The sequence below is a fragment of the Nerophis lumbriciformis genome, linkage group LG20 (genome assembly GCF_033978685.3).
Source record: "Nerophis lumbriciformis linkage group LG20, RoL_Nlum_v2.1, whole genome shotgun sequence".
Taxonomy (NCBI): Eukaryota; Metazoa; Chordata; class Actinopteri; order Syngnathiformes; family Syngnathidae; genus Nerophis; species Nerophis lumbriciformis.
In genome coordinates, this window is record NC_084567.2 from 14,735,715 (window position 1) to 14,749,852 (window position 14,138).

The window sequence follows — 14,138 nt, forward strand, 5'->3', positions numbered from 1 at the left end:
CATCGTTAATATATGTTTGATGAAATGTGATTATGTGGATGAGTGTATGTATGCATATGTACTTGTATATGTACAGAATGTGTACATGTATGTTTGTACAGTGAATGTATATGTACAGTATGTGTATATGTATGTTTGTACAGTGAATGTATATGTACAGAATGTGTATATGTGTTGTACAGTGAGTGTATATGTACAGTATGTGTATGTTTGTATAATGAATGTGCGTGTGAATGTACGAACTTTGAGTATGTAGGTATGTACTGTATTTGTGTATGTATGTGAGTATATGTGAATTTGTATGTACAATATATTCGACTCCCAGTGTGCGTGGGAGCCAGAGTACGGCCCCAGCCTCTCCGAGAGCCCAACCCACAAACAGTAGGTGTGGTGCTCAGGGAACCAGGGACCACCGCCCCCACGCAGCCAAGCCGGCCAGCGACAGGAACCCCAAAGCCCGGCCCACCGCGCCGCCCACAAGGGCCAGCAGCAGGCCGCAGACAGACGCACCCGGCAGAGGACAAGGCACGAGAAAAGCAGGGGACAGCCAGACCCCAAGCCAGCGAGAGACCACACCCCACACGGGCAGAAAGGCGGGACGCCCTGCCCGGGGGGCCCAGAAATTCCCCGCAACCGGACGGGAAGACCGCCCCAGCCCCACCGGCAACCGGGCCCACACGAGCCCACCCCCGGAGAGCGCGGCGAGGCCACCCCACCCAAGTCAGCCGCCGCAGGACCACCCAGCACGGGGCCACGGGAACCACCCACCCCACCCGCAGGGACCCCAACGATGGAGATGGAACAACCAGCAACCGCCCCGCCGAGCTCCCCCCCCGAGGGAGGGAAAAAATAAAATAAATAAATAAATAATAATATTTGTAAAATATATTTAAAAAAAAAAATTGATTAATTAAAAAAAAAAAAAAAGAATTAAAAGAAGATCACAGACATGCTGACACACAAGGTCACTACCCCAGCAACTGGCCGACTCGCAGCACCTCGGAATACCTTGCAGCACCAAGCTACCACAATAGACGCAGGGACTAGACCCAGCATGCCCCAACCAAGACGGGCACCCGGAAGGGATGGACGGTGGGACCCGGGAGCTCCAGACACGCAGTCCGGATGCAGTAGCCTGAGGCGCCGACCCCCGCCTGACAGGCAGGCCCAGAGCGTACCCCCAGAAATATACATACATACATATATACATATACATACACACACATACCCATATATACATATACATACACATACATACACATATGTACACATACACATATATATATATATATATACATACATACACATACATATACATACATGTACACAGTTCGTTAGCCCCGACAACCACCACGCGCGCTCGCTGCCACCAGTCACAACATCAGCCACCCCCCTGCACCAGACCCAGCAGCCACGGGTGCCGACACCACAAACAAACGGCAGCAGAAACAGCAGCTGCAATACCCCCAGACAGCCAGCACCACCCAATCAAATCAAAACGATAAAAAAAACTGCGACTGGCAACCACACGCCAACAGGACCACTGGGACCAGCCGGCGCCACCCCAACCCAAACCCGCACAAACACACCACCGCCCAAAAAACCGAGACACAGCATCCAGACCAGACATGGGGGCCGCGCCGCCACCACATCAAGTCATCAACAGAGACCCCACAGCGCAAGGTCGGGCCACACGGGCACTGACCCCACCCAACAGGAAGCGAGACCCGCGCGACGCCACATACAAATAAATAACTTCGACTTTCTACCTCATAAATGTGACATTGTATCTCATTTTTTGACTTTGTATTTCATAATTTTGACTTTTCTCATAACTGTGACTATCTCACAATTTTGACTTTCTTATTTTCTAACTTTTTGTCTCATAACTTTGACTTTCTATTAGGGATGTTCGATAATGGCTTTTTTGCCGATATCCGATATTCCGATATTGTCCAACTCTTAATTACAGATACCGATACGGATATATACAGTCGTGGAATTAACACATTATTATGCCTAATTTGGACAACCAGGTATGGTGAAGATAAGGTCCTTTAAAAAAAAATAAAAAAATAAGAGAAATAAATTAAAAACATTTTCTTGAATAAAAAAGAAAGTAAAACAATATAAAAACAGTTACATAGAAACTAGTAATGAATGAAAATGAGTAAAATTAACTGTTAAAGGTTAGTACTATTAGTGGACCAGCAGCACGCACAATCATGTGTGCTTACGGACTGTATCCCTTGCAGACTGTATTGATATATATTGATATATAATGTAGGAACCAGAATATTAATAACAGAAAGAAACAACCCTGAGTGTGAATGAGTGTAAATGGGGGAGGGAGGTTTTTGGGGTTGGTGCACTAATTGTAAGTGTATATTGTGTTTTTCTATGTTGATTTAATAAAAAACAAAACACGATACCGATAATAAAAAAAACGATACCGATAATTTCCGATATTACATTTTAAAGCATTAATTGGCCGATAATATCGGACATCCCTACTTTCTATCCCATAATTTTAACTTTTTATCCCATAATTTTGACTTTTTATTTCATAATTTTGACTTTTTATTTCATAATTTTGACGTTTTGTCTCATAAATGTGACTTTATATCTCATATTTTGAACTTTATCCCATAAGTTCGACTTTTTTGTCTCTTAATATTGACTTTTTATTTCATAATTTTGACTTTTTGTCTCACAAATGTGACTTTGTATCTCATATGTTTGACTATTTATCCCATAATTTTGGCTTTTTGTCTCTTAATTTTGACTTTTTATCCCATAATTTAGATTTATTTAATAATTTTGACGTTTTGTCTCATAAATGTGACTTTGTATCTCATATTTTGGACTTTATCGCATGAGTTTGACTTTTTGTCTCTTAATTTTGACTTTTTATCCCATAATTTCATAATTTTGACTTTTTATTTCATAATGTTGACGTTTTGTCTCATAAATTTGACTTTGTATCTCATATTTTGTACTTTATCGCATAAGTTCGAATTTTTGTCTCTTAATTTTGACTTTTTAGCCCATAATTTTGACTTTTTATTTCATAATATTGACTTTATCGCACAATATCGACTTTTTGTCTCTTAATTTTGACTTTTTATCCAATAATTTTGAGTTTTTATTTCATAATTTAGACTTTTTGTCTCATAATTTTTACTTTATCGTATATGTTTGGTATTTTGTCTCCTAACGTCAACTTTCCATGTCATAATTGTGACTTTTTATCCCATTATTGTGACTTTTTATTTCTTAATTTTGAGTCACTTGCCATTTCCTGTTTGTAAATAATGAGATGATCTTTAACTAATCATTACTTCCCGCTGCTTTGTGTTACATTTGTGTTCCTGCCGTGTGCCTTTTTCATTCTACTGACATTTTTTGTCATCATTGCCACCGTTTTTTAAACTCCGGGACTCATTTAAATCAGGCCACGTTACTGATTTGTTCAGAACATTGCACAATATTTATGTTTTGCTTGATGCAGAGAAGTACCATCCTTTTACAATTTGTAATGCACATGTTTAACCACCAGGGGGTGCACCCTGCAAACACTTCAACACAGCGCAAACTGTCATGACGGACTCATTTATTTACGCTTTTATTAAATAAATTCATGTGTTTAGGATTTTAAGTATTTACTTTGAATCTGTCAACGTCATACTTTAACTTCAACATTGCGAATTAGTGTTTGATGTTGAACAATTTAAATGTACTAAAATGTGTTTCCCATATACCAGTAGTGTCACAGCAAACATTGAAGGGGTGCTGGTCATGTGACGGTCATGTGACCGTCATGTGACTATTCCAGGAAATGACGTCGACAAAATGGCCGCATGTCAGGTATACCAGTTCATTTCTAAAAACCTTTTTTTTTTTTGCCATTAAAGCTCATTTTAAATTAATTAAACAATTGTAATGCTTTATAATGGTGTCAAATATTACTAGTGAAGTATCCTTACAATTTTTATTCGACGAATTTATCAAAACAATTAAGCTAGGAAAATAGCAGTTTGTTAGGTAAACCAGCTCATTTCGATAATTGTGTGAATGCTCCAAACATTCACACAATTTAGCTTTTCTACACCAAAATTAATATTTTTATTATTAAACTTCTTCTTCTTTAGTTAGAATTTTTGTCTCTTAATTTTGACTTTTTATTTCATAATTTTGACTTTTTGTCTCATAAATGTGACGTTGTATCTCATAAGTTTGACTTTCTATCTCATGATGTCGACTTTTTAGCCCATCATTTTGACTTTTTTCTTCATAATTTTTACTTTATCACATAAGTTTGACTTTTTGTTTCATAATTTTGATTTTTTAGCCCATAATTTTGACTTTTCATTTCATAATTTTTACTTTATCGCATAAGTTTGACTTTTTGTCTCTTGATTTTGACTTTTTATCAAATCATTTTTACTTTTTAATCCAATAATTTTGAGTTTTTATTTCATAATTTAGACTGTGTATATCATAATTTTGACTTTATCACATACGTTTGATAGTTTGTCTCATAATGTCGACTTTCTATCTCATAATTGTGACTATTTATCCCATAATTGTGACTTTTTATCCCATAATTTTGACTTTTTATTTAATAATTGTGCCTTTTTGTCTCACAAATGTGACTTTGTAGCTCATAATTTTGACTATCGCATAAGTTTGACATTTTGTCTCTTAAGTTTAACTTTTTATCCAATAATTTTGACTTTTTATCCAATAATTTTGACTTTTTGTCTCATAATTTTGACATTTTACTTCATAATTTTGACTTTTTTTCTCATAATTGTGACTTTATACCTCATAATTTTGACTTTTTATCTCACAACTTCAAATTGATATCTCATAATTTCCCATAATTTTGACAAGAACATATGTTGTTTTTTTTTTAATGCAATTCAAGTCTTAAAATATGGCAAGTAAGAGGTGGCTAACAATGCAGCTAATGGGAGTAATCTATTCCGCCCATACATCACTTTAAAAACATCCAAAAATTGCTGACAATACTCCATTTACATGTCTTAATCTTAAATATTAACCAAGTATTAGCGATATTGTTATTATAGGCGCTAACGCAGAGGAACTACTTTTTGCCGCGCCGTGATCACAGAGCGCTAGCTAGCTTATGCTGCTATGTTGATATATTGAGCTGCTGCATCGCATTTGAGTTGGTGAAAGTTAATTCTAGATGATAAATCATGTCTCTCACCTGGATACAAGAAGGTTGTGGACATAAACCCAAATTTTCACTTTTCGTCTCATAACTAAATTTAAATTTATAAATTTATATTTTATAATTTTGACTTTTTATCCCATAATTTTGACTTTTTATTTCAAAATGTTTACTTTGTGTCTCATAACTGTGACTTTGTTTCTCATAATTTTGACTATCTCATAACTACATCTTTCTATCTCATAATTTTGACTTTTTATGCCATAATTTTGATTTTTTATTTCATAATTGTAACTTTTTATCTCATAATTTTGACTTTTTATCCCATAATTTCGACTTTTTATCTCAATTTCGACTTTATACCATAATTTTGACTTATTTCATAATTTTTGTCTCATAACTTCAAATTTATATCTCATAATTTTTACTTTTTGTCCCATAATTTTGTCTTTTTATCCCATAATTTTGACTTTTTATCCCATAATTTTGACTTTTATCCCATAATTTTGACTTTTTAATTATTATGTATTTATTATTGTATTTCATAATTTAAACTTTTCTCATAATTGTAACTATTTCACAATTTTGACTTTCTTATTTTCTAACTTTTTGTCTCATAACTTTGACTTTATATGCCATAATTTCGACTTTTTATCTCAAATTTGACTTTTTATCCCATAATTGTGACATATTTAATCATTTTGGCTTTATATCTCATAAGGTTGACTTTATCGCTTAAGTTTGACATTTTGTCTCTTAATTTTGACTTTTTATTTCAAAATATTCACTTTTTATTCCATCATTTTGACTTTTAGTCTCATAATTGTGACATTGTATCTCATAAATTTGACTTTCTATCTCATAATTTCGACTTTTTATCCCATAATTTTGACTTTTTATTTAATAATTTTGACTATCGCATAAGTTCAACTTTTTGTCTCTTAATTTAGACTTTTTAGCCAATAATTTTGATTTTTCATTTCATCATTTAGACTTTTTGTCTCATAATTGTGACTTTTTATTTCATAATTTAGACTTTTTATTTAATCATTTTGACCTTTTGGCTCATTAATGTGACTTTGTATCTTATAATTTTGACGATCGCATAAATTCGACTTCGTCTCTCTTAATTTTGACTTTTTATCCATTAATTTTGACTTTTTATTTAATTATTTTTACTATTTGTCTCATAATTGTGACTTTATATCTCATAAATTTGACATTTTGTCTCATAACTTGAAATTTATATCTCATAATTACCATAATTTCGACTTTTTAGTTCATAATTTAAACTTTTTATACCATAATTTTTACTTTTTACTTCATATTTTGGACTTTTTGTCTCATAATTTTGACATTGTATCTCGTAATTTAGATTTTTTTGTCTCATAACTTAAAATGTATATCTCATATTTTCCCATAAATGATACTTTTTAATTCATAATTTCACATTTTTATCCCATAATTTTGACTTTTTACTTCATATTTTGGACTTTTTGTCTCATAATTATGACATTGTATCTCATAACTTTGACTTTCTATCTCATAAGTTTGACTTTTTGTCTCATAACTTCGACTTTCTATCTCATAACTCTGGCTTGTATTTCATTAGACTTTTTATTTCATAATTTTGACTTTGTATTTCATAATGTAGACTTTTCTCATAATTGTGACTATCTCACAATTTTGACTTTATTTTCTAACTTTTTTTCTCATAACTTTGACTTTCTATTCCATCATTTTGACTTTTTATTCAATAATTTTGACATTGTATCCCATCATTTTGACTCTATCTCATTAGTACTGTGTCTCTCATAATTAATAATTTCACAATTTGTTTAACTGTTGGGTAAACATGTTAGATATTCTTATTTAATTTGCTTCATTTGCTTGGTATGTTCATAAAATTTGAACTAATCTGTCGTTTCTTTAGTTTTTGGTGCAACACTGGCAAACTAAAAGCAACAAAAAAAAGTGATATTAAGATCAAATGATATGAAAGTATCACTCTTGATCTGTTTTTTTTTGGCTGTATCTTCTAGTCCTACTAGCTGCCATTACAAGATCAACACCTCTTTTGTGGCTCCATGGAGGAGGAGGAAGGAATATAACTCATCATCTTCATCTTCATCTTCATCAAGACGCCAATTATTTAGCATCATCATTTGTGAGTACCAATAATTGATATGTTCCAGTTACATTAGAGTGTAGAAAGTGTGTGTGACCTAAAACCATTTCAATATTTATATAAACCCTGAAATAAATATCATCCCATAGGGCTGGCCAATATAACATTATCAAAATATATATATTTTGTCAAAGGCGCCACACCAATGTGGACCACCTTAGCCGTGCGCCACTCTTTTTCTTTTCAACCCTGGTCCGTTCCCTATTGGGGTATACAAAAACAACATTTAGGAACTAAAGTGCAAGACTGTCAAGAATAACAAATGTGCTACTTTAAAATACTATTTAAATAATTACTGCATAACATAGCTTAATTTCCATGGTTAAATAAGAATAACAGGGAAAAATAATGTTACACAGCCGTAATTTCCTGGCACTAAACCCGCTGAAAATAGTTCTCAGGTTTCTCTGTTTACATTTTCACACTTTGCACTATTTTCTTACACTTTATCATGTATTTCTTGTTGTTGCGCCTTCATTTTGAGAGTTTCTTTGTTAGGTGTTCATTGTGATTGTACTATTTTGTTGACATTTTCCACGCTTGTGTTGACATTTCCTTTCTGCATTGATAGCTCACAGGGGAGTCCAGTGTATGTTGTACTGTAGGAGTGGTCACCATCACATTCTTGTAGACCAACATGATTCAGATGTACAAACCCCGTTTCCATATGAGTTGGGAAATTGTGTTAGATGTAAATATAAACGGAATGCAATGATTTGCAAATCCTTTTCAACCCATATTCAGTTGAATGCACTACAAAGACAACATATTTGATGTTCAAACTCATAAACTTTATTTTTTTTTTGTAAATAATAATTAACTTAGAATTTCATGGCTGCAACACGTGCCAAAGTAGTTGGGAAAGGGCATGTTCACCACTGTGTTACATCACCTTTTCTTTTAACAACACTCAATAAACGATTGGGAACTGAGGAAACTAATTGTTGAAGCTTTGAAAGTGGAATTCTTTCCCATTCTTGTTTTATGTAGAGCTTCAGTCGTTCAACAGTCCGGGGTCTCCGCTGTCGTATTTTACGCTTCATAATGCGCCACACATTTTCGATGGGAGACAGGTCTGGACTGCAGGCGGGCCAGGAAAGTACCTGCACTCTTTTTTTACAAAGCCACGCTGTTGTAACACGTGCTGAATGTGGCTTGGCATTGTCTTGCTGAAATAAGCAGGGGCGTCCATGAAAAAGACGGCGCTTAGATGGCAGCATATGTTGTTCCAAAACCTGTATGTACCTTTCTGAATTAATGGTGCCTTCACAGATGTGTAAGTTACCCATGCCTTGGGCACTAATGCACCCCCATACCATCACAGATGCTGGCTTTTGAACTTTGCGTCGATAACAGTCTGGATGGTTCGCTTCCCCTTTGGTCCAGATGACACGATGTCGAATAGTTCCAAAAACAATTTGAAATGTGGACTCGTCAGACCACAGAACACTTTTCCACTTTGCATGAGTCCATCTTAGATGATCTCGGGCCCAGTGAAGCCGGCGGCGTTTCTGGATGTTGTTGATAAATGGCTTTCGCTTTGCATAGTAGAGCTTTAACTTGCACTTACAAATGTAGCGACCAACTGTATTTAGTGACAGTGGTTTTCTGAAGTGTTCCTGAGCCCATGTGGTGATATCCTTTAGAGATTGATGTCGTTTTTTGATACAGTGCCGTCTGAGGGATCGAAGGTCACGGTCATTCAATGTTGGTTTCCGGCCATACCGCTTACGTGGAGTGATTTCTCCAGATTCTCTGAACCTTTTGATGATATTATGAACCGTAGATGTTGAAATCCCTAAATTTCTTGCAATTGCACTTTGAGAAACGTTGTTCTTAAACTGTTTGACTATTTGCTCACGCAGTTGTTGACAAAGGGGTGTACCTCGCCCCATCCTTTATTGTGAAAGACTGAGCATTTTTTGGGAAGCTGTTTTTATACCTAATCATGGCACCCACCTGTTCCCAATTAGCCTGCACACCTGTGGGATGTTCCAAATAAGTGTGATGAGCATTCCTCAACTTTATCAGTATTTATTGCCACCTTTCCCAACTTCTTTGTCACGTGTTGCTGGCATCAAATTCTAAAGTTAATGATTATTTGCACACAAAAAAAAGTTTATCAGTTTGAACATCAAATATGTTGTCTTTGTAGCATATTCAACTGAATATGGGTTGAAAATGATTTGCAAATCATTGTATTCCGTTTATATTTACATCCAACACAATTTCCCAACTCATATGGAAACGGGGTTTGTATGTTGTACTGTAGGAGTGGTCACCATCACCTGGTTGTAGACCAACAGGATGACTCAGATGTATGTTGTACTGAGATCAGGGAGGGGACTGTCCTCTAAAAATGCCAAACATCTTTCAAACAAACAGCTTTATTGTAGTACAGTTCACAGAGAAACAGTTGTTATAAACAAACACATCCATAAGAACACAATTCATTCTTTTTGTTTCTGGGAACAGGGGGCTTAAAAACGACTCTTTTGGACCTGACTATGTTTTTACAATTTGAATAACACATTCTCTTGTTCCACATACATCTACCGTATTCACAAGAAGTATGACAAGAGCAAAGAACCGTCACGGCGATGAATGACGTACCTAAAAACAATAATAATAATAATAATAATAGTAGGTCCTGCCTTGGTTCCATCCAACACGTAATGAAAAGTTTGAGGGGCCCCCACAATGAATGCAATCCACTTCAACCGGTCTAAATACTTCCATATTAGGATTATTTCTCATGGGGACGTCTATTCTATCACAGGTGGGCTCCTTGGAGGAACCAGGGAGGATAAAGTGACACAAGGACTAAGAAATTATCGTTTATTTATTTCAATTTGAGTCATCTTGTGCTTTTAGTACAATTGTGCTGACTCCGATGTATGTTGTACTGTAGGAGTGGTTGTAGACCAACATGATGACTCATATGTATGTTGTACTGTAGGAGTGGTCACTATCACCTTGTTGTAGACCAACATGATGACTCAGATGTATGTTGTTCTGTAGGAGTGGACACCATCACCTTGTTCTTCCTTGCAAGCACCTTTTACACCACTGACAAAAACTAAACACCCAATGGTCAGTCTATGAGATGAGAAATTGAAATGTGAAATTCTGAGATGAGAAAGTTGAAATTCTGAGATGAGAAAGTTGAAATTATGAGATGAGAAAGTTGAAATTACGAGATGAGAAAGTTGAAATTATGAGATAAGAAAGTTGAAATTATGAGATGAGAAATTGAAATTATGAGATGAGAAATTGAAATTATGAGATGAGAAATTGAAATTTGAAATTCTGAGATGAGAAAGTTGAAATTCTGAGATGAGAAAGTTGAAATTATGAGATGAGAAAGTTGAAATTACGAGATGAGAAAGTTGAAATTATGAGATGAGCAATTGAAATTATGAGATAAGAAAGTTGAAATTATGAGATGAGAAATTGAAATTATGAGATGAGAAATTGAAATTATGAGATGAGAAATTGAAATTACGAGATGAGAAATTGAAATAATGCATGAGAAATTGAAATTATGAGATGAGAAATTGAAATTATGGGATAAGAAAGTTGAAATTCTGAGATGATAAAATTGAAATTACGAGATGAGAAATTGAAATTATGAGATGACAACATTGAAATTATAAGATGAGAAAGTAGCAATTATGAGATGAGAAATTGAAATTATGGGATAAGAAAATTGAAATTATGAGATGAGAAATTGAAATTATGAGAAAAAAAGTTGAAATTCTGAGATGAGAAATTGAAAGTATGCGATGAGAAATTGAAATTATGAGATGACAACGTTGAAATTATGAGATGAGAAAGTAGAAATTATGAGATAAGGAAATTGAAATTATGAGATGAGAAAATTGAAATTATGAGATGAGAACATTTAAATTATGAGATGAGAAATTGAAATTATGAGACGACAAAATTTAAGTTACGAGATGAGAAATTTAAATAATGCATGAGAAATTGAAATTATAAGATGAGAAAGTTTAAATTCTGAGATGAGAAATCGAAATTATGGGATAAGAAAGTTGAAATTCTGAGATGACAAAATTGAAATTACCAGATGAGAAATTGAAATTATGCAATGAGAAATTGAAATTATGAGATGACAACATTGAAATTATGAGATGAGAAAATTGAAATTATGAGATGAGAAATTGAAATTATGGGATAAGAAAATTGAAATTATGAGATGAGAAATTGAAATTATGAGATAAAAAAGTTGAAATTCTGAGATGAGAAATTTAAATGATTACATCTTCTCAAAGATGTGCCACTGAGACTGGTATAAAATATCTAACTTCCCTTTTTATCTCATTATGACTTAATTTCATAATTTCAATTTTTTATCCCATAATTTCGACTTTTTATCTCTCCATTTCAACTTTTTATCTCTTAATTTCAACTTTTTGTCTCATAATTTCGATTTTTTTTTATCCCATAATTTTGATTTTTATCTCTTAATTTTGACTTTTTATCTCTCCATTTCAACTTTTTATCTCATAATTTAGACTGTATCTCATAATTTTTATTTTTTTAATCTCATAATTTCAAGTTTTTATCTCATCATTTTGACTTTTTATCTCAATTTCGACCTTTTATATCATAGTTTCAACTTTTTGTTTTATAATTTCGTCTTTTTATCTCATAATTTAGATTTACCTCATAATGTAAACATTTTATATCTCCATTTCATCTTTTTATCTCGTAATTTTCGATTTTTTAATCTCATAATTTAATTTTTTTTATCTCATAATTTAGATTTGTATCTCATAATTTGGATTTTTTTTATCTCATAATTTAGATTTTTATCTCATAATTTGGATTTTTTTAATCTCATAATTTAGACTTTTTACCTCGTAACTTTGACTTTTTATCTCAATTTCGACCTTTTATATCATAGTTTCATCTTTTTGTCTCATCATTTCTACTTTTTAATCTCATAATTTCGATTAATTAATCTCACAATTTCGACTTTTTATCTCATAGTTTTAACTTTTTACCTCATAATTCTGACTTTTTATCTCTTAATTACGACTTTTTATCTCTTAATTTAATTTTTTTTTATCTTACTTTCAACTTTTTATCTCACAATTATACATTTTTATCTCATAATTCCGACTTTTTACCTCACAATTGTGACTTTGTATGTCACAATCGGGACTTTTTATCTCATAATTACGACTTTTTATCTCTTAATCTCAACTTTTTATCTTACTTTTAACTTTTTATCTCACAATTATGAATTTTTATCTCATAATTACGACTTTTTACCTCACAATTGTGACTTTGTATGTCATAATTGGGACTTTTTATCTCATAATTGGAGTATTTATTTGTTAGTCTCAGAAAAGGGCTTGCGTAGATGTCCCACATGACGTGAGGGACAGGAAGTGTTCATGGCGTCAGTCCACTCTCATTAGGATCATGGCTCGCATAACATACGGTATGTAAAGTACATATGGTGTATACGGTACATACTGTATATAAGGTATATACAGTACATGCAGTATATACAGTACATGCAGTATATACAGTACAAACAGAGCGTGGTTTTTACACGCCTATTGACCACTCCTTTCCACAAACAGCCGACCAAGGTGTCTTGGCTGTAGCGATGGGTGACATCATGCACACGGGCCTCCTGGCGCACACCGGATAGTCCTGACATTGTTCTGCTGTCTTTGGCGTGTGACGTGTAAAAAGATGTCCGCTCAGCACGAGGCAGCCTGTGAAGAACAGGAAGATGGAGCTTGGTCCGCATGGAGGCATCAGGGGGGTCTCGGTGGCTTTGGTCGCTGCACGGGAGGTCAGGGGTCAGATCTGGGTGGAGGTGCGGGCGGTCCGAATGTCGGGGCCGAGGTGGGCGTGGCGTCTAGGAGCGCTTCCTGCGCCCCTCCAGGTTTCTGAAGTTGGATGGACGGATCTTCATCTCGGCAAACTCGATGGAGTGCTCGTGTCCCTTCCAGTGGAACCAGTTCACACCCTGAGGATGCACACAAAATCCCTCAATTCTGGACTATAAGCCACCACTTTGAACTCTGCGGCTTAAAAAACAATGCGGCTTATTTATGGATTTTTTTCTCCGATAACAGCCATAATAGAATAGTTATAAAAAAACAAGCAAATACACAGAGAAAGTGTTGTGCTATGTCGCCATTTTACGGACGAGTTCGCTCACAGCAGGTGTCCTTCCGTTTACAGGTAGTTTTTTTTCCTTTTTTTCTTTTCCAATCAGAGTGTTTGTCTTCTAGCCATCCATAGCGTTTCTACTCGTATGGATTCTCCATTTATCGCGCCAAGCAACATTTGTAACTTTTACAATATAACTACAACAATTCTTACTTACTAAAGCGTCCCACGTGTGATGTCTGTAGTAGTGTTTTCATGCATGTTTGTACGTGCTATCAGAATGTAATGCAGCTAGCGTCATTAGCATGAGTTAATATGCTAACACGTGTCTGTGTTAGTATTATTAACTCACAACGGCATTCTTTCTGTATTGTTTCACTTTCACAAATCCCTCAGTGAATTCACCAAAATGTCACCGTGGAGTTATTGAGTCTGTTTAGCTGATTGGAGAGCTAGCTTGCGCAGCTCGTTGGTCCATGACGATGGCTTCTGTTTTGTTTGATCGGCCGTTTTACTGCCATGTTACACACACCGTTTGGAAACAATTAAGGTATGTAAATAAACAATATTTCTGTCTTAAATAACTCATTTCAC

The 14,138-nt window shown here is 34.6% G+C and overlaps 1 protein-coding gene and 1 long non-coding RNA gene across 6 annotated transcripts in view; one reads left to right on the top strand and one right to left on the bottom strand.

Annotated features, from left to right (window-relative positions):
• Positions 1-3,789: 3,789 nt before the first annotated feature.
• Positions 3,790-14,138, top strand: part of LOC133619473 (uncharacterized) — a 38,926-nt gene continuing 28,577 nt past the window's right edge. For both annotated transcript variants that reach the window (XR_009817423.1, XR_009817422.1), the window contains exons 1-2: positions 3,790-3,867; positions 7,243-7,367. This is a non-coding gene — a long non-coding RNA (uncharacterized lncRNA). The remainder of the gene's footprint in view (positions 3,868-7,242; positions 7,368-14,138) is intronic.
• Positions 9,449-14,138, bottom strand: part of LOC133619471 (tenascin-like) — a 237,236-nt gene continuing 232,546 nt past the window's right edge. For 2 of the 4 annotated variants that reach the window (XM_061980512.1, XM_061980511.1), the window contains one exon: positions 9,450-13,398. In XM_061980512.1, coding sequence (XP_061836496.1) covers positions 13,288-13,398 — 111 coding nt within the window. In that variant the 3' untranslated portion in view covers positions 9,450-13,287. Of the gene's footprint in view, positions 13,399-14,138 lie in introns of all 4 variants that reach the window. The other 2 variants (XM_061980515.1, XM_061980513.1) reach the window with 2 other exon arrangements.